Here is a 19,067-nt window from a genome sequence, read left to right as displayed (position 1 = left end):
TTTATATCTATTTATCTATATAAAAAATATTACATCCACAGTTCTGAGAGTTGCAAACAGGGATTTGGATTAGTTCGTTTATGTAAAAATTCTCCAAGGAGAATAAAATTGTCCTGCCTTAGATAATGCGGAAGTTATTAATCTGACTATATATTGTACAGGACTGCAGTATGAATTGACGTTTGCCTGTACCATTCATTATGTATGAGTATGACTGAGCACTGTGACAAATTTCAAGTAAAAAATAAGTACAAAATCTTCTGAAGGAAAGAACAAATATACATAAACTAGAGTCTATAGCAAAATTTAAAGTGTAACCTAGCCAACGGAGTTATATAATAATGTTACAAATTTAAACCATTTGAGGTTTGGAATGGAAAATTCCAAAGTCCAAGCTGAAGGCATCTGAAGATTTCCTTACGAGCAAAGAGATGATGGCTGAAAATGTTTGCAACAGTTCATAGTATTCCATCTGGGTTGTGCAAAAAGTATGAAACATCTAAAGGGTAAGCTGAAGTTTAGTCATGTTCCTGTTGTGCATATTATGATGACGGACCAATTCATCAGAACGAGCAAACTTCTTTTGGCAGCTGGGCCACCGACAGCTGAAAGGTTTTTCACCTGTTAACAAAATGTACAGTTATACATTATCATAATATTCCTAATACATATTATTGCCTTAACCCCTCCTAGAACTTTGGTTAAACAGCAATAGCACTTAGACTTATACACCGCTGCATAATGGCACCCTCCAAGTGGTTTACAAATGCCAGCAGATTGCCCGCATCATTTTACCAAACTTACAAGGATGGAAACCTTGAGCAGGTCAGAATCGAACTCCTGACTGTGGACAGAGTTAGCCTATAATACTGCATTCCAACCAGCTTAGAGTTGAAGCAGATGCCTATCTTTGGACAATAGGGTGCTTCATCAAGCTCGTGTTCAACTTTCTAAAGATTCCAATGGAAGTTAAGTTAATCTCTCAGTTTCTATTGCTTTTAAATAAAAAATGTGTTCTATATGTTTACAACATTTTCGTACTCTGAAGAGTTTAGAGAGCTTCCAGTATATATCCTATATAGAAGGTGCTCAGTAGATTATTTTATCAGTTAAACCTTTCATTATTTTTAGATTTATAAAAAGATGTTTTCCTTAAGTATGATATCTACTCATAGTTTGAACATTTATATTATTTTATGTGTTATATTATACATACATTTATATTTATATAATAGATATTTACAAAAGAATATATAATAATCTAATCTAATCTAATCTAATCTAATCTAATCTAATCTAATCTAATATAATATAATATAATATAATATAATATAATATCCCATTTTGACTGAGAATAGTCAAGTTTCACAAGGTTTCTTAAAGGAAAAATGGCCAGCAGGGCCTTACATTACATTTATGGTACTAACTCCCATAGCTTCTTGAAAGTTTGCAATAATAATAATAATATAAAAACAAGATTTGTAATAAAAATATTAAAAGTACAATTTAAAATATTTTAAATCATCATCAATTTAAATTGATGCCTGTGTCTTAAATGCATATTTATGCACATGTATCTTAAATGTACATTTAATAACAGGGATTCAATTCCCTGTTTAATCCCTCAGTTGAATAAACTTGTAGTCCAGAGATCAGGGTGGTTACAAAAAGTCTCAGCCCTAAATCTGTATCAAACAAGCATAGCATCTATGTTGATAACCTTGCCCCTTTGCAAGCCGACAAATCTTTACCTCCCTCTGGGCAAAAAGCCAGGCAGAGGCGATCCTAATACGCTGCCCACTCCATCCCATCGTCTCTCAGCTTGCCTGTAGCTGCACCAAACAAGCACCTGCAGGGGGGGCATCAGGGTCACCTGCCTTTCCCATCCTTCATGCCTCTGCCTCCATCTGCTGCTGCTGGTGGTGCCATGCAAGCCTCCCGTGAGCCTCCCGTGAGCCAGGCAGTCACCCAGCATGCCTCCCCTCGCCTCTGCTTCCACGCTTGGACTTCTCAGTATTTGTGCTGAGAAGTCCAAAGGGCCAGTGGGCTGCGGCTGCTGCCAGACACCATCAGCACCTACATGCTCACCATGCTGGCCACACCCATCCCCCAGGCTTATTTTTGGGCTAGGGCTTATATTAGGCCCATCCCAAAAAATCAGGCGAGGGCTTGTTTTCCGGGTGGGTCTTATTTTCAGGGAAACATGGTAAGATATGGGTCTGTCTGTCCTATTTAGAATGTTGACTTGAAGTTGCAGCCTCAAATTAAGCTGAGTTAAAAAGACAGATTAGGGCAATTGTAAACTCTGTCATCTGAACTTAATTCTTCTGCCGAAGGATAATAGTCATGACTCTTGATTTTGCTCTAAGCCAGGTGTGTCCAACCTTGGCAACTTTAAGACTTGAGAATGTCAACTCTCAGAATCCCCATGGCTGGCTGGGGAATTCTGGGAATTGAAGTTCACAAGTCTTAAAGTTGCCAAAGTTGAGTGTGTCCCCCCCCCCAAGCATTATTTTCTCTGTAATAGCTAAGACATATCAATATCACATATGCCCAGAATAATTCCTAGAAATATCATAATTTAACTTTCAATAAAATAAATAAGAAGATATAAATGGGAAAAAAGTATACGCACTTGTTTTACCTGTATGAGTCCTGGTGTGAGTCTTCAGATGATCTGATCGGGAAAACTTTCTCTGACAGGTTTTACACTGGAAAGGTTTGACTCCTAAATACATAAAATAAATCTATTCTTGTATTCTAGTACCTTTGCAGGAGTATAAGAGTATAAGTTCTTATGAATGTCAGAAACAGACTTTTACTTTTATTTGGCAATTGCCATTTCCGCTCCTAAGTACAAACCTCCACATCTCTAGTCGCATTAATCAAGCAACTCAACTATCTGACCTTCCTCAGCCTCTTTGTCCTTTTTAACTCCATTTAGTGCTTTTACCCATGCCTTGATTTCTGGCAAAAAATGGAAGCATTAATTCACTTTGGAGTGAAAACTTGAAAAAATTGGAAATAATAAACGTCACATGATTGTGGTTCTTATTTCTCAATTCACTCTGAAACTTTTTCCCATTTCAGTTCAGGACAGCATTCTTCACATATCCAAGTGCTTTTTTAAAACTTTATCCATGATGTGATTTAAAAAAAAAAGGAATCTGAGTTTATTTTCCATATTTAAAAGATTCTTTAAAAATTAACTGTGCACATAATATAAATCACAGTATTCCAGTTACCTCTCACTTATTTATGAGCTCCAAATCTCTGTTAGTATTTAGTTAATTTAGTTATTTTAGTTATTTGAATTAGGTATTTTAAAATATGAGCAGCCATATAAATACGATGAAATAAATAAATCATAAAGTGTTCCTAATCTGTAGATGTCTATGCAAGGATGTTGTTGCATAGAAATATTTTCTCGTTATTTCTTAACATATCAGCTTTTTTTTTAAGTACTAAGGCTGAAATCGTAGTAAAGCCTAACTCTATTCAACTTAATGAATTTTATCTCTGTTTGAACAATTAGAAGTTTATCCAGTGGTCTGATCTTTATTGAAATTGTATATTTGTTTGAAACGAACTGTTAATCCTATAAGGTAGACCAGAGTGAGAAACTGATGCCACTTGTCCTACTTTTATTAGAGTGACCATAGTATCAGAATCGTATTAATTCTGAATATTCTTTCCCTCCTCCCTTTTTTAATCTTCTTGAGAATTAGGGAAGTGACAGTCCTTATTCATGAATTCCTCTTTGCATGGGTTTAAGCTACATTTATGTTTATTGCTTTGATAATGGATCTTCTCTCTCTCCCTCAAGGTCACTCTCTATACCCTCTACACATGCACAAGAGCTTTTCTTTCATTAGCCTGCAGTGCAAAGTAAGCTGCAAAACATGAGGTATGTTTGTTTATACTGTCCAATTTATTTGGGTTAGGATCAGTGGTGGGTTTCAAAAATATTTACTACTGGTTCTGTGGGTGTGGCTTGGTAGGCGTGGCTTGGTGGGCGTGGCAGGGTAAGGATACTGTATAATCTCCATTCCCACCCCACTCCAGGGGAAGGATACTGTAAAATCTCAATTCCCTCTCCAATCCAGGGGAAGGTTACTGCAAAATCCCCATTTCCTCCCAATCAGCTGGGACTTGGGAGGCAGAGAATTGATGGGGGAGCGGCCAGTCAAAATTTTTATTACCAGTTCTCTGAACTACTCAAAATTTCTGCTACCAGTTCTCTAGAACTGGTCAGAACCTGCTGAAACCCATCTCTGGTTAGGATTGATGACCTGAGTTAGAGTAGATTGAATAACTCTAATTACTTCATAAAGTAATGGTGGGACAGCGAAGAACTGATGCAACCTTTGTAACTCTCCTATAAGATGGTGGCACCAGAACAGGACTTTTTGCAAGGATTCGGTGATGACAATTCATAAGGTTTGACAACTTCTCTACAGATTCCAAACATATAGGAAATTGATGGGACTATGGTGTATGATGAAGAACAGAAGTCCCCAACCCAATTCATGGACCAGCACAAGTCCATGGCATGCCAGAAACTGGTCCACCCAACAAGTGAATTCCCATCCACGGGATGCAGGCAGGAAAACAAAACCAAGACCCCTCCAGTCCGTGGAAAAACCTGTCTCCATGGAACCAGTCCCTGGTGCCCAAAAGATTGGGGGCCACTGGTGTAGAGTCACAGGACTGGGATGTGCTCAACACTATTTTATTTCGGAAAGAGAAATTTATTAAAATTGACATACAAATTTGCTTGCATGCTTTAGGAACTCTGGGAGCCTTACTATCCCTAGTGCTTTGACTTGAATGCTTTCTTTGTGAGCAATATTACTGAAAAGCCACTAATGTTCTTTTAATGAATAATGCCAGAAATGAAGATTGGCTGGCTTTTATTATGCTTGTACTTACACTCTGTTGTTGCTTTTACTGCCACCTCAGGAAGCCCAGTAATGCATTGCAAAACTGTCACTCCACCCCAAGAAACCCCAGCGGGCCTAGCCCAGCCACTTTCACTGTCCTGCACTCTGAAAGCCCTCTTATCCTGAACTCTACCATCTGAGCTGACCAGCTTGCTCCCACTAATGATGACTTACACCAGGGCTGGTCCTTCACAAGGCAACTGCTAGCCATATGAGGCCATCTTCCCCAGGTCTCAAGAGGCAAACTCCATGTGAGACCTGGAGAAGAAAGCATTATGTGGCAAATATTATGTGCAAATTGCCTTGCAAAGGACCAGGCTGGGTATGTTTGGTCAGCAGCAGCAGCAAGAAGACTACAAAGGTCAGCTAGGGTGGCAGGGGCCACAGAGAGCAGAGGGCCAAAAGGGCAAAGATGGGGAAAAGATAGGTGGCTGGAGAAAAACATCAGGGACAGGTTATCCTTGTCCATTCATTCAGCACTGCCATAGCTTTGAATGATTGCTAAAGCAATAGTCATAAATCAAGGATACCTGTATCATTTCTAAAACAAATTATTAAACCTCTTAAGATTTGTTAAGTAACTATTATTTCAACTATCAAGGCATATAACCAATAAAGGTACATATGTGCTAGTTGTTCCCAACTCTAGGGGGCGGTGCTCATCTCCATTTCAAAGCCGAAAAGCCAGCACTGTCTGAAGATGTCTCCGTGGTCATGTGGCTGGCATGACTAAATGCCAAAGGTGCACAGAACGCTGTTACCTTCCCACCAAAGATGGTCCCTATTTTTCTACCTGCATTTTTTATGTGCTTTTGAACTGTTAGATTGGCAGAAGCTGGGACAAGTAAAGGGAGCTCACCCCATTACGCAGCACTAGGGACTCGAACCACTGAACTGCTGACCTTTTGATTGACAAGCTCAGCATCTTAGCCACTGAGCCACAGCATCCTTTATAACCAATATATCTTCCCACATTATTTATCAAGAATTACTTCCCAGCATTTCAGGCCAAAAATTTAGTTTCAGGATTGCCTATGCTCAGCATATACGGTTATAAATAATCAAATTATCAAACTACATATAAGACACAAATGCTCTTCCCAAGGTACAGACTAACTGATCTGTACTAACATTACTATATTTTTAAAGGGAATATAAATAAAGTTCAGCACTGCTTCTTTGTAGTATATTTCTGAACTTATACAAACACATAAAAGGTCATAGTCCCAGCCTTTAATGCTCTTAAAAGCAAAAAAAAAATTACAATTCCATTTCACAAACCCTTGATAAGGGAACCCGCAAATTGCAACAAATGTCAAAAGCTCAGATATGCAACAAACCTGTATGTCGCCTTTGGTGCCTTTTGAGTTGATCTGAACGAGAGAATCTTCGTTCACAGTCCTTGAAGTCACACTGATACGGTTTTTCTCCTTAGAAAAAAACCAAGTTTATTTGAAGGAAGAAAATAACATTGTAGGCATTAAATGAAACTTCAATTAACATGCTAGAACAACTCTCACATGTAATATAGAGAGAGTGCAATGGATTATCTTTAGAGAAAAGATAATATAAATGTTTATTTTTTTAAAAAAATGATGTTTCCACACTTTCTAACTTAAAAATAAATGGAATTGTGTAAACAATTTATTGTGCAAAGGCCAAGGCTCTGAGGGTATAAAAAAGATGGGGTTAGTAACTGTTATTTTTTTGGGGGGGGGCTGCTATTTATTGTAAAATTTTTGTAGTTGTGATATCTTACAGCTTCTTACATAACATCTTCCCAATTGCATTTACCTATCTCACCAAATCAGGCAGGGGGGACATGCAGCAAATCCCATCTTCAAAGGAGTTCCATCTGGCATGGTTTCTCTGCTGTAGCCCCTGCCCTCTGAATTACCCTGATATTAGCTCCATCTCTGTTGGCCTTCCAGAAGGCCCTTAAAGTTTCTTTTCTCTTCTTTCTTTTTTAATCATCCATGGTGATCCAAGGGGCAGCCTACAAGGTGGCTATATGAGAGCAAGTGGTGTTTGTTCTCCCACATTCATGGGTTTTACAGGTGTATTTGATATGTTCTTTTTACTTAGTTTTTATTTATTTATTTATTTATTTTATTTATTTTATTTTGTCACAACAATATATGTAGGAATCATACAAAAGATTATATAGTATATAAACATATATGAGTAAATATAAGGAAGTATAAGCATATATATAGAAAGAAGAAAAGAAAAACAATAGGACAGGAACGGTAGGCACGTTTGTGCATTTATGCACGCCCCTTATGGTCCTCTTAGGAATGGGGTGAGGTCAATAGTAGAAAGTTTTTGGATAAAGCTTTTAGGATTATGGGAAGAGACCACAGAGTCAGGTAAAGTATTCCAAGCACTGATGATTCTGTTACAGAAGTCATATTTTCTGCAATCTAGATTAAAGCGGTTGACATTAAGTTTAAATCTATTAGTTGCTCTAGTATTATTGCAATTAAAGCTGAAGTAGTCTTTAACAGGAAGGACATTACAATAGATGATTCTGTGAGTTAAACTTAGGTCTTGTCGAAGGCGACGGAGTTCCAAGTTTTCTAAGCCTAGGATTTCAAGTCTGGTGGGATAGTTGTTTTCAGAGGAATGGAGAACTCTTCTTGTAAAATATTTCTGGACACGTTCAATTGTATTGATGTCAGAGATGTGGTGAGGGTTCCAAACAGGCGAGCTGTATTCTAGAATTGGTCTAGCAAATGTTTTATATGCTCTGGTTAGTAGTGTGGTGTTTTTGGAAAAGAAGCTACGCAAGATTAGGTTTACAACTCTTAGAGCTTTTTTTGCTATGTAGTTGCAGTGGGCTTTGGCACTTAGATCATTTGACATGAAAACTCCAAGGTCTTTAACGGGATGGGGGTCGTCTGTAAGGTAATGTCCATCTAGTATGTACTTAGTTTTTGGGTTCTTTTTTCCTATATGTAAGACTGAGCATTTGCTGGTTGAAATTTGGAGCTGCCAATTTTTAGACCAAGCGATTAGATGATCAAGGTCGTTTTGAATGATAGAAGTATTGTCTGTGGTGTTAAATAGTTTGACATCATCAGCAAAGAGAACACAATTACTTGAGATATGGTCACAAAGATCATTAATGAATAGTATAAAGAGTGTTGGTCCAAGAACGCTGCCTTGAGGAACGCCACTCTTGACAGTTTTTACTGTTTTTAGATTGCTATGGAGCTTTTAACTGTTATATTGTATGCTGCCCAGAATCACATTTTTGCGAAATCAGTGGCTATAGAAATATACTAAATAAACAAATGAATTGTTTTAAATTTTTAACTGCTTATTGTTAACCACCCAAAGGCATTGGCTAAGATGAGTGTCTTAAAAAAAAAAGAAATATTTGTAACAGACAGAATAGGTTATTCAGCCAACAGTTAAAATCCATGCATTTGCAACTAAAGAATTCCAGTGCTAGAGTGCATATATGGAGCAATGAATACTTGTGACAAAGAATCAGCCCTGAAAAAATAGGGAAATGTTCAGGAAAGGAATTGAACATTGTTTACAAAAAGGAATCATGAGAATCTTGTTTAATTGCTTTGTGGTTGTAATAAAGAAACATCTTTTTATAGACACTTGTTTATTAATTAAGGCAAAGGTATACTTTTTATGTAACGTTTTTACAAAATGAGTTTTTTGCATTCAAGTTATAGTTCTGGAATGCTAGCAGCATCTGAAAAATTGGCATCCCTAGCAAATTATCTCAATACTGTAGAACCCAAGCAAGGTAATGAGCATTAGATTTGTGGTTTAGCATGGTTGTCAAGAGTTAAATGTGTTGGTATTTTTGCTCATCAGTAGCTACTAGTCTGTGGTCTCAGCAGATGGTGAACCCAGTCAACCAGACAACCTTGGCTGATTTTAGAAGCTAAGCAGGGTCAGTCCTAGCTGGACTTGGATGAAGAAACTGCCTGGGAATTTCTGGATTGTTGGCTAAACACTTTTCATAATACTGCCAAGAAAACTGTATTGATGTAGTTAGGCTTAACTTAGGCATTTTTACTTTTAACCTAGTTCCCCATCTTGGATAATCAAAAACAATTGCATTGTCATGCCATCATATTTGAGGGGGGCATATTGAGATGTAATACACTAATATATATAAACCAAGTTCTAATTAAAATTGTAGTTACAATATATCTGGAAAAAACTAGAGTGGGAGAATCTGACCTCTTAGCAGCAAATCTGCTCTGTAGTAAAGTCAACAAAGAAATTGCAGTCTGTATAAAATGAGTTGAGTAGGTTCAAATTTTAGTTTTGTATAAAGGAAGTCAGAAAGAAAGTTACAAATGTTTAACTTGCATACTCCATGGCTATTTTTCTATTTCCTCGAAGAGTTGTTATAACTTTTTTTTTAAAAACCTCCATTAATATAAATCTTGTTACTTAATGAAATTATTTTTACCGGGGATAATCTGTTACAAAAACTTTATCTTCAAAGTGATGAGTTATTATATTCAGTTTGCTATAAAACTGAGTTTTGCTGGGAAGAAAAAGTTCATTGAAACTAAGTATCACTTTGTGTGTCTTTTTTTAAAAAATCCTCAAGTCATACATCACTTGCAAACTAATAAATCATTGTTGCTACTTCATTTTAATGATGGGTAGAAATGGGTGCAACATTATTGATAATTTTTTTTTAATACATTATTTTGGGTGTTCCAAGAAAAGAGTACTTTTTTATATCTGGGTCAACAGTATTAATACTAGGAGGGGACTTAGTAAACAACTATAATTGTAACAGATTTATCAGCAAAATTTCTGCTGAAGCAGAGATAAGCACTGATACAAATTCCAGCTTTGTGCATCAGAGTTCCACAGATAGTAACACTATGCAAAATAACAATTTTCAGGAAGTGTAATGAATCAGTTGTTTTATAAGGAAAATCTTATGACCCACTCCTTTTTCTTTTCTTTTTTTTAAATTAATTGCTATTCAGCTGCTACCCTATAAAATTTGAATCTACATTTTAAGAACCTTCGCTATGAGAACCCCACAAGTAAATATTATTTAGAATGATACATGAATCCCTTAAAAAAAATAATCCTGAGGTATCCAAAACACTAGAGGATTTATTATGATGCACACTTCTGTGGATTATAGTTCACTTCACTGTAATCTGTAAAGTTAGGATTTAAAACGGGTGCCACATCTTTTTGTAACATTCAAATGTGAAATTACAGGTAGTCCTCAAATTGCAACCACAATTGAGCCCCAAATTTCCATTGCTAAGCAAAACAGTTGCTAAGTGAGTTTTGCCCAGTGGTGGGCTGCTGCTGGTTTGGACTGATTTGGGTGAACCGGTAGTTGTGAACTGCAGGTGGCCCTGCCCCGCCCACCCACTTGGGTGCAACCCCATCCTACATCGCTGTGTTTTAGACGCTGCATGCATATGTGGACGGCACACGCAAGCGAATTGCCGTGTTTTGTGTTGACACACACATGCGTGGATGGCGCACATGCACATTTCTGGTGCTGGGCGAACTGGTTGTTACAGTATGTGATACCATCTCTGGTTTTGCCCCGTTTTACAACCTTTCTTGCCACAGTTGGCACCTGATTCGCAGTGGTTAAGGTACTATAGTAGAAACATGGTTGTTAAGTGAATCTGGCTTTCCCATTGACTTCATACATCATAATGTCGCACAGGGTCTTTATCATATGACTGAGGACACTGCAACTGTCATAAATACATGCCAGTTGCCAAGCATCCAAATTTTGATCAGATGACCATGAGAAAAATGGTCACAAATCACTTGTTTTCAGTTCCGTTGTAACTTTGAATGGTCACTAAACAAATGGTTGTAAGTCGAGGACGACCTATATACACTCATCCCTTGTGGAAATCTTCTTGTGGAAATGGCTGCATGTGTCACATTTTCATATGAGTACATGATGCCACTGAAGTAATAGATTGACAACTCTACTCCCAGAATGCTTGGGCCTAGAAAGGCCATGAAAGGCTTCCATTACCATAGGAAGGGCTGTGAGATACTGGATGAGGCAACTATTTTGGGGCAGTTTTGCACTCCATGAAGATACTTACCAGTGTGTTTTCTACCATGCATCTGCAAATGAGACAGTTTAAAGTATCGTTTGTTACAGCCGGGATACACGCACATGAAAGGTCGCTTTTCATTTGTGTCGCCTGCTGATCTAACAATTGTTGGAGCCACTCCAGACATCCGCCGCATATCCTATAATGGCATAAAGAGGAGGGTTTTACATACAATATATTCTTGGTCTCATCAGAGAACTGTAACAACTATAGTGCAAGGGTGTCCAACCCTAGCAACTTGTGGACTTCAACTCCCAGACTTCCCTAGCCAGGATGACTAGCTGGGGAATTTTGGGTGTTGAAGTCCACAAGACTTAAAGATGTCAAGGTTGGAAAAAGCCCCACCCCCACATCCCCACTATACTGCAACAAGACATCCTATAGACATTTAAGTTTCCCCGAAATATAGGTAGCATCAAATCCTGACCTTGTTATTTGTTTCATGTCATAAAGGAAATTGTAACACAGTTTCCCACAATCCCAAAGGCTGTAGTAGCATTTCACAAGGGAAAATGCTTGGTCCTTCATTTTTCCTTCTCATTAATTTTCTGCTTGCAGGAAAGCCCTCCAAGTATTGGACTACAACAACACCCATAAATCCCCTCCATTATTTTTATCCAATGTGGTTTGGTAATCATGGGAGTTGTAACTCAATATATCTGGAAGATTTCTCAGCAAAAGGGGGCAAATTAGGATTAGTCAGCAATAGATAACTTAAACATTTTCCATTTAGTTATATATAAAGTGAAACTACATTCTAATAAAAAATATATAGTGTTTCCTTGCTATTATCAAAGCAGCTAGGTAATCAGTCCAAAATTATATACTTTCCTTAATATACTCACTTGAATTCCTCTAAAAACTCCATGAGTATGTATTCTGTACTGGGCCCCACAGCTGTATAACATTGGGGCTGCGTGATTATCACTTTCATATCCTGTTCCATGGCTGAAAATAAAGAGAGATCAAAGGTTGGAAAGTAAGCTTAATTAGAAAAATGAGTTTGCAAAAGTTTGCAACATTTCTTCATTTATGCTAAAATGGTTTCAAAACATTTCAACAGTTTTAAAGTTCAAACTTCCTATGCAGAAAGATACCACGATTTTGCTAAAAACGGGCTGCAAAGAAAGAAGATAAATTTTGTTCACCTATACTTACAATGCCCATATGTCCTTTATTATAAAGTATGGTCTGTAGGGGATGAGCAGGCTGAGCCTAAGGGAGGGATCAAATGTGTCATCAGTCTTGAGTCCCTTTGTGTTCACAAGATACCTAGGTCCCGCCTACCTTGGATTCCATTGACTCTTATCTATCACCATCAATTTGACCATTAGTAGTTTAGATTCTTGTAGAACACTTAAGCTTGCAATAAACCTTTATGTTCATTTGAACTGCTTAGATTTTCTGATTTTTCAGGCTTAACACAGTCCTTTATTTCAGAAAGCTGTCCTTTAGTTTTATTTATTTTTCAAAAACTCACTTTTATTTTGCTCATTTTCCTTGTATTGTATAAATGGTACCACTTGATGCACCGTTTTTCACATTCATATAAAAAACGTGGACATTGAATTGTCTTTAAAATATTTTAGATATTTTTATTAGAATGTGTGTTTTTGTAACTTTTATTTTTGTTTTTTAATTTTCCTTCATTAGGCAAATTTATAGATATAAACAATTTTTTTTAATCTTTATGAACCTCTTTCAGCCTTGCCCTCTTTTCTGGTTTGTCCTTTATTTTTTCCAAGAAAACATGACTTTGGTAGCCTATATTTTAACAATTGAATATTGAAACATTTTTTTAAAAAAAATAATAGAGAAAAATAGTAGAGCCATAAAAAGTAATACTGTATATATGCAGGTTATTTATCAGCTAAATGCCAAGTTGATAATTACGAATATCTTTGGAATTAGTAAAATGCCTCAGGTTTCACATTAAGTGCAGTGGGGTTTTTTTGTCAGCACCTCATGACTCAGATATAAGCAGATAGGACAGAGAAAGTGATGACATTTACAAGAAGAGCAGAACTTGTAGCCACAGGATAGGATTACAAATCAGTGTCCTAACTATTTTATTCACACATCAGCTTAAAAGATGCATTGTGGCTTAACCTTTAGCCAAAGGGGAAACTACTCCCTGTAAAAATCAATGATCTCTTTTACTTCCAGCGAGGCAACAACTACACCAAACTATTTTATTTTACTTTTGAAATTTTTAAATCCCCAAGGCTAGAAATCTTTTTAATATTATCAATATGTGTTCTGCAATGCTCCCCAAATTTCAAATAATCATGATCATTATAACAATTTATGATGGCCTAGATCCAGAAATATTAAACATCAATGAAAATGGTAAAAGAAAAGAAAACATTGGAGGATGTCAAGATGGACAACAGATAAACAGAGTTGTAACTATTTTACAACTCCAACCCCAAGGCTGTGTGCTCTCCCCACTTCTCTTCTCTCTGTATACCAATGACTGCATCTCCAATGATCCATTTGTTAAGCTACTGAAGTTCGCAGATGACACAACAGTGATTGGTCTCATTCGAGACAATGACGAATCCGCATATAGACGAGAGGTCGAACGACTAGCCTTGTGGTGCAACCAAAACAATCTGGAACTGAACACACTCAAAACCGTAGAAATTGTGGTAGATTTTAGGAAAAACCCTTCCATACTTCCACCTCTCACAATACTTGACAACACAGTATCAACAGTAGAAACCTTCAAATTTCTGGGTTCTATCATATCGCAAGATCTCAAATGGACAGCTAACATCAAAAACATCATTAAAAAAGGACAACAAAGAATGTTCTTTCTGCGCCAACTCAGTAAGCTCAAACTGCCCAAGGAGCTGCTGATCCAGTTCTACAGAGGAATTATTGAGTCTGTCATTTGCACCTCTATAACTGTCTGGTTCGGTTCTGCAACCCAACAAGAAAAACACAGACTTCAGAGGATAATTAGAACTGCAGAAAAAATAATTGCTACCAACTTGCCTTCCATTGAGGACCTGTATACTGCACGAATCAAGAAGAGAGCCGTGAAAATATTTGCAGATCCCTCGCATCCTGGACATAAACTGTTTCAACTCCTACCCTCAAAACGACGCTATAGAGCACTGCACACCAGAACAACTAGACACAAGAACAGTTTTTCCCGAAGGCCATCACTCTGCTAAACAAATAATTCCCTCAACACTGTCAGACTATTTACTGAATCTGCACTACTATTAATCGTTTCATAGTTCCCATCACCAATCTCTTTCCACTTATGACTGTATGACTATAACTTGTTGCTGGCAATCCTTATGATTTATATTGATATATTGATCATCAATTGTGTTGTAAATGTTGTACCTTGATGAATGTATCTTTTCTTTTATGTACACTGAGAGCATATGCACCAAGACAAATTCCTTGTGTGTCCAATCACACTTGGCCAATAAAATTCTATTCTATTCTATTCTATTCTATTTAATTATTTGTCAACAAGTACATGGAACAAGTATCAGTATAGACATAGACATGGACACATGAAAATTGGCACAAATAAATGGATATAAATAAGCAAAACATAGCCATAAAGAATAAAATGAATACATATAAATGGGGACAGGGGACTTTCGGTGGCGCCGTAGGCATTGAAGACAGTCCTTTGGATCGTCAGCCCCGCGATCATGTTAAAAGCCGCCCAGACAGCGCAAATCAGCTCTTCTCGGGAGAAGAGAGAAAGGTGAGCAGTTAGGTTTAGGTAGAGCTCCCTGAAAGCCCCAGGAGTAATTCTTGGGGCTTGAAGGGTGAGAGCTCCCTGGAAAGCCCGATGGAGCTCCGGATCCGGGACGCTTCTGCTTTTAAGCAGAACAAAATGGCGCAACCACCTCTGCAACCAATGTTAATGTTAACCTGATTCTAAAGCAGATGGAGCAAAGACAGGAGCGCTGGCAATTGTAACTGCAAGTACTAAATTTTAACTCTGTATCTATATTGTTTCCTTCTTAAATAACTTAAGAAGAACAAAGGAAATGGCGCCTGTGTTTTAAGAGGGCATGAAAGCAAAATAAAGAAAATTCCTGTTAACATCGTTAGTACCCTTAGCACTGCTTAAGGAAGAGTGGAAAATAATGAAAGGACTATAGATTATAGAATTGACTTACTTAATCTAATTACAGTGTTTTTGAAAAGAGTTAAGAAGAATTGGACTTATTGATTTTATTAAACTTAAAGTAAGAAATGGCCTCTAAGCAACTAAAGCTTGGTGTTTCTAAGAGTGCTGGAGGTTCGCCAGCTCATATGGCTAATCCACAAGTATTGAATTTGGAAGCTTTACAAGAATCTTTGAAGGAATTTTTAAAGGAATCTTTAGAGGAAGCCTTAAAGCTCCAAATTGCTGTTATGGAGGAAAACTTTAAGGAAATTGCAGAGGAGATGTTGGAAATTAGAGACATTGTTGAGGTGTGGAATAAGGACATAAGAGAAGATATAGTGTTAGCATTTCAAGGTTTGGCAAAAAATATGATCCAGCTGGATGAAAGAGTGGAAGAAATTAATCAATTTAATTTGAATTTGGAAAATAAAATGGTGGAGGTCCAAACCAAGATGGAGACGGCAGATGAAGAAGTAGTTTTGTTACAATAGATTGATGGAGTTTGCCCTGAGAGTGAGAGGATTGAAAGAAGATAATCGAGAGAATTTAAAAGAGATTTTTGTAGAGGCTTTCGCACAGATGATTGGAGAGCAACCAGCAGACCTTTTAATTCAAATTGACAAAATCTATCGTGTTAACTCTTGGGTTGCTAGACAGAGAAAACTGCCAAGAGATGTTGTGATTTATTTTACAACCAGAAAGATCAGAAATGAAATTTTACAAGCATCTTATAAGAACAAAATTCAAATAGTAGGACAAGAGGTATTAGTCTTGAAAAAAATTCCTCCTAAAATGCTAAGCAGCAGAAAGGAGTTTCCTTTTTTGGTGGATGAATTCAGAAATCGACAAATACAGTTTAGATGGGATGTTCCAACTGGACTAACAGTAACCTATAAAGGAGAAAGATATCATCTTAATACAGTTTGGAAGGCAAGAGATTTTAATACCAATATATTAAAGGCTGGAAGCCCACCATCGCCAGATTCCAGAAAGGAGAAGAGAAGTGGAGATGGCAAAAAAGTGGGAGAAGGAAGGAAAGCAGAAAGCACAAGCTGGGACTGTAACTATTGAAGAAAATTTACTCCAATTTCTGGCTATTCCCCAAGTTCTAGAATTAATGGAAAAAACAGGAGATGTAAAAGAGCAAAGATTGACCCGAGCAGCCACTAAACGTAGAGAACAAGAAGCAAAGATGTAACAATCTCAAGCGATAATTTAAGAAAGTAACAAAACAGAAGTTGTGAGGAGGGTTAGGCTGAAGAGGAAGATTTAGGAAGATCTCCAGATGATGCTTCAAAAGTTTCAAGGTGCCAAGAATAGCAATTAGATTTTTAACATGGATATGATGGAGGATTTGGAGTTGAGAGACATTTGGCGAGAGTGGAATGCCGAAGAAAAAGATTTTACTTTTTTTTTTTCCTGACAGATACCAAACTTTTTCTAGGATTGATTTTATACTAATTATTAATTATTTGTTTTCTAGGGTAAAGAAGACGAAGATATGTTCAAGAATCTTGACTGATTATAGTCCGGTGGAACCTGACTAGGAAAAGGGTGTTAGGAGATCTTGAAGGTTAAATGAAAATTTGTGCAGATATGAAGAAGATGTAAAGGAATGTAAAAGACAAATGAAAGAATTTTTCGTTTGAATATAATAAAAAAGAAAGAGTAACTACTCATATTTAGTTCAGGAAATAAAAAAGTAAAAGAAATAATAAATATATACAAGGGTAGTTTAATATGTTGATAGTAGACTAGATGGTAAATAATTTGCAACATGTTAAGCATATTATATTTTATAAAGTTAACAAACTAGGTAGATGGTTAGCATATGTAATAAGAAAATAGATAGATATCTAATTGATTTCAAATCTAATATCAGCAGCTAGACTATTGGTAGTGCAATATTGGAAGAAGGAACATTTGCCTACTATTGAATATGTATAGAATGCAAGAATTGTATCTGTATTTCTTTTTTGTAAAAGGGGAGTTAAGGTTCCGGGGAGGATGGGAGTTTATGGATAGTTAGCGTATTCTAGCTTATGATTGTTAGATGTTATACCCTGTATTTTGCTCTTGGAAGTCCGGGGGGGGGGATTGGGAGAGGGTGGGAGGGGGGAGAGGTTGAGGGGGGGTGGAGGGAGAAGGAGGGGAAATATTTGTAAAAACTTTATAAAACTTTTTAATAAAAAATATAAAATAAATGGGGACAGTAGGACAGGGATGGTAGGCACGCTGGTGCACTTAGGCATTCCTCCTTAGGGACCTCTTAAGAAACATGTAAGGCAGGGGTGAAATCTAAAAATTTTCCCTACCGGTTCTGTGGGCATGGCTTAATTGGTGGGCATGGCTTGGTGGTCAGATGACTGAGTGGGCATGGCCAATAACAATAAATAATAAAAATAATAAACAAAGTATAAAAAACAATAAGAGGTATCAAAAACCAACTTTCACACTTTACACACACACAACACAACACAACACAACTGACTCACACACAATGTAAAAGCAGATGCACTTCACACTTCACACTTCACACACCCACAAAAAGCTCAAAAACCAACTTTCACACTTTACACACACACAACTCACACACACACACACAAAAAAAATGCCATATACAACTTTCTGAGATTTTGTGTGTTTGTGTAGTTCGAGTGAAACACTACAGAAACACCCCAAATCTCAGAAAGCTGCACAAATATTTTATTATTTTATTTTATTTTATTTTATTGTGGACTTCAAATCCCAGAGTTCCTCAGCCAGCAAAGCAGGAAGTCAAAGCAAGCTTTTTTTTTTCTTCAGTAGCTGAAGAAAACATGCCAGCCCGAAAGATCAGTAATTATAGGTAAGTGAGGAGGGGGAATTGGCTGGGCATGGGTGGGGGCTCTTGTAAGTGGGGGCTGTTAAAAAGTGAGTTTAAAAACCTGTCAGGATCAGGAAACTCCTCTGGGATCGCCAGAGGAGGCTTTTAAAACCTCCGGTTTTTTTCTTTTTTTTTTCCCCTTCGGCTGAAGGGTTTTTTTAAAAAAAAACTTTTAAAGTGTTCTGATGATCTCTGCTCAGCCCCGCGATCATCAGAGGGTGTTTTGTTTTTTTTACTTTTAAAGATATATTTTCGGCTGAAGAAAAACTTTTAAAAGTAAAAAAAAAACCCTCTGCTGATGGTGCGGCTCAGCAGAGGCAGGGGGTGGGGCCAGGGATTTTTGCTACCGGTCCTCCGAACCAGCAGCTGCCATCACTACCTAATCGGGGGAGCCGGTGCGAACCGGGAGCATTTAACCCCTGACATAAGGTCCACGGTAGACAGTTTAAGGTAAAATGTATGGGAGTTAGAGAGACTATCAACAGGATCAGGTAGAGTGTTCCAGACATTTTTTTTTATTTATTTACATTTATATCCTGCCCTTCTCCGAAGACTCAGGGTGGCTTACATTGTGTAAGGCAATAGTCTCATTCTATTTGTATATTTATATACAAAGTCAACTGATTGCCCCCCCAACAATCTGGGTCCTCATTTTACCTACCTTATAAAGGATGGAAGGCTGAGTCAACCTTGGGCCTGGTGGGACTCGAGCCTGCAGTAATTGCAAGCAGCTGTGTTTAATAACAGGCTTCTTACAGCCTGAGCCACACCGCGGCCCTACTATTTACTACTCTATTACTGAAGTCGTATTTTCTGCAATCAAGATTAGAACAGATAACATTTAGCTTGTAACTATTGATAGGCCTTGTGCTATCGCGGTTAACGTAGTCATTAATAGGTAGGATGTTGTGCACTAAGCCTAGGTTGGAACATAGATGACGTAGTTCAAGGTTATCCAGGCCTAAAATTTCAAGCCTGGTGGTATATGGTACACTTTGCTTCATTTGTGC

At 37.4% G+C, this 19,067-nt stretch overlaps 1 protein-coding gene across 3 annotated transcripts in view; it reads right to left on the bottom strand.

Moving 5' to 3' along the window:
- Nucleotides 1–499: 499 nt before the first annotated feature.
- The window catches only part of WT1 (WT1 transcription factor), a 61,766-nt gene continuing 43,198 nt past the window's right edge, over nt 500–19,067 (bottom strand). For 2 of the 3 annotated variants that reach the window (XM_058177485.1, XM_058177645.1), the window contains 5 exons: nt 11,890–11,992; nt 11,033–11,183; nt 6,284–6,373; nt 2,636–2,728; nt 500–621 (listed from right to left, as the gene is read on the bottom strand). In XM_058177485.1, coding sequence (XP_058033468.1) covers nt 500–621; nt 2,636–2,728; nt 6,284–6,373; nt 11,033–11,183; nt 11,890–11,992 — 559 coding nt within the window. The remainder of the gene's footprint in view (nt 622–2,635; nt 2,729–6,283; nt 6,374–11,032; nt 11,184–11,889; nt 11,993–19,067) is intronic. The other variant, XM_058177570.1, reaches the window with a different exon arrangement.

This window comes from Ahaetulla prasina, chromosome 1, assembly GCF_028640845.1.
Source record: "Ahaetulla prasina isolate Xishuangbanna chromosome 1, ASM2864084v1, whole genome shotgun sequence".
NCBI classification, from domain to species: Eukaryota; Metazoa; Chordata; class Lepidosauria; order Squamata; family Colubridae; genus Ahaetulla; species Ahaetulla prasina.
The sequence above is the reverse complement of the archived record's forward strand: the minus strand, read 5'-3'. Positions and strand labels throughout refer to the sequence as shown.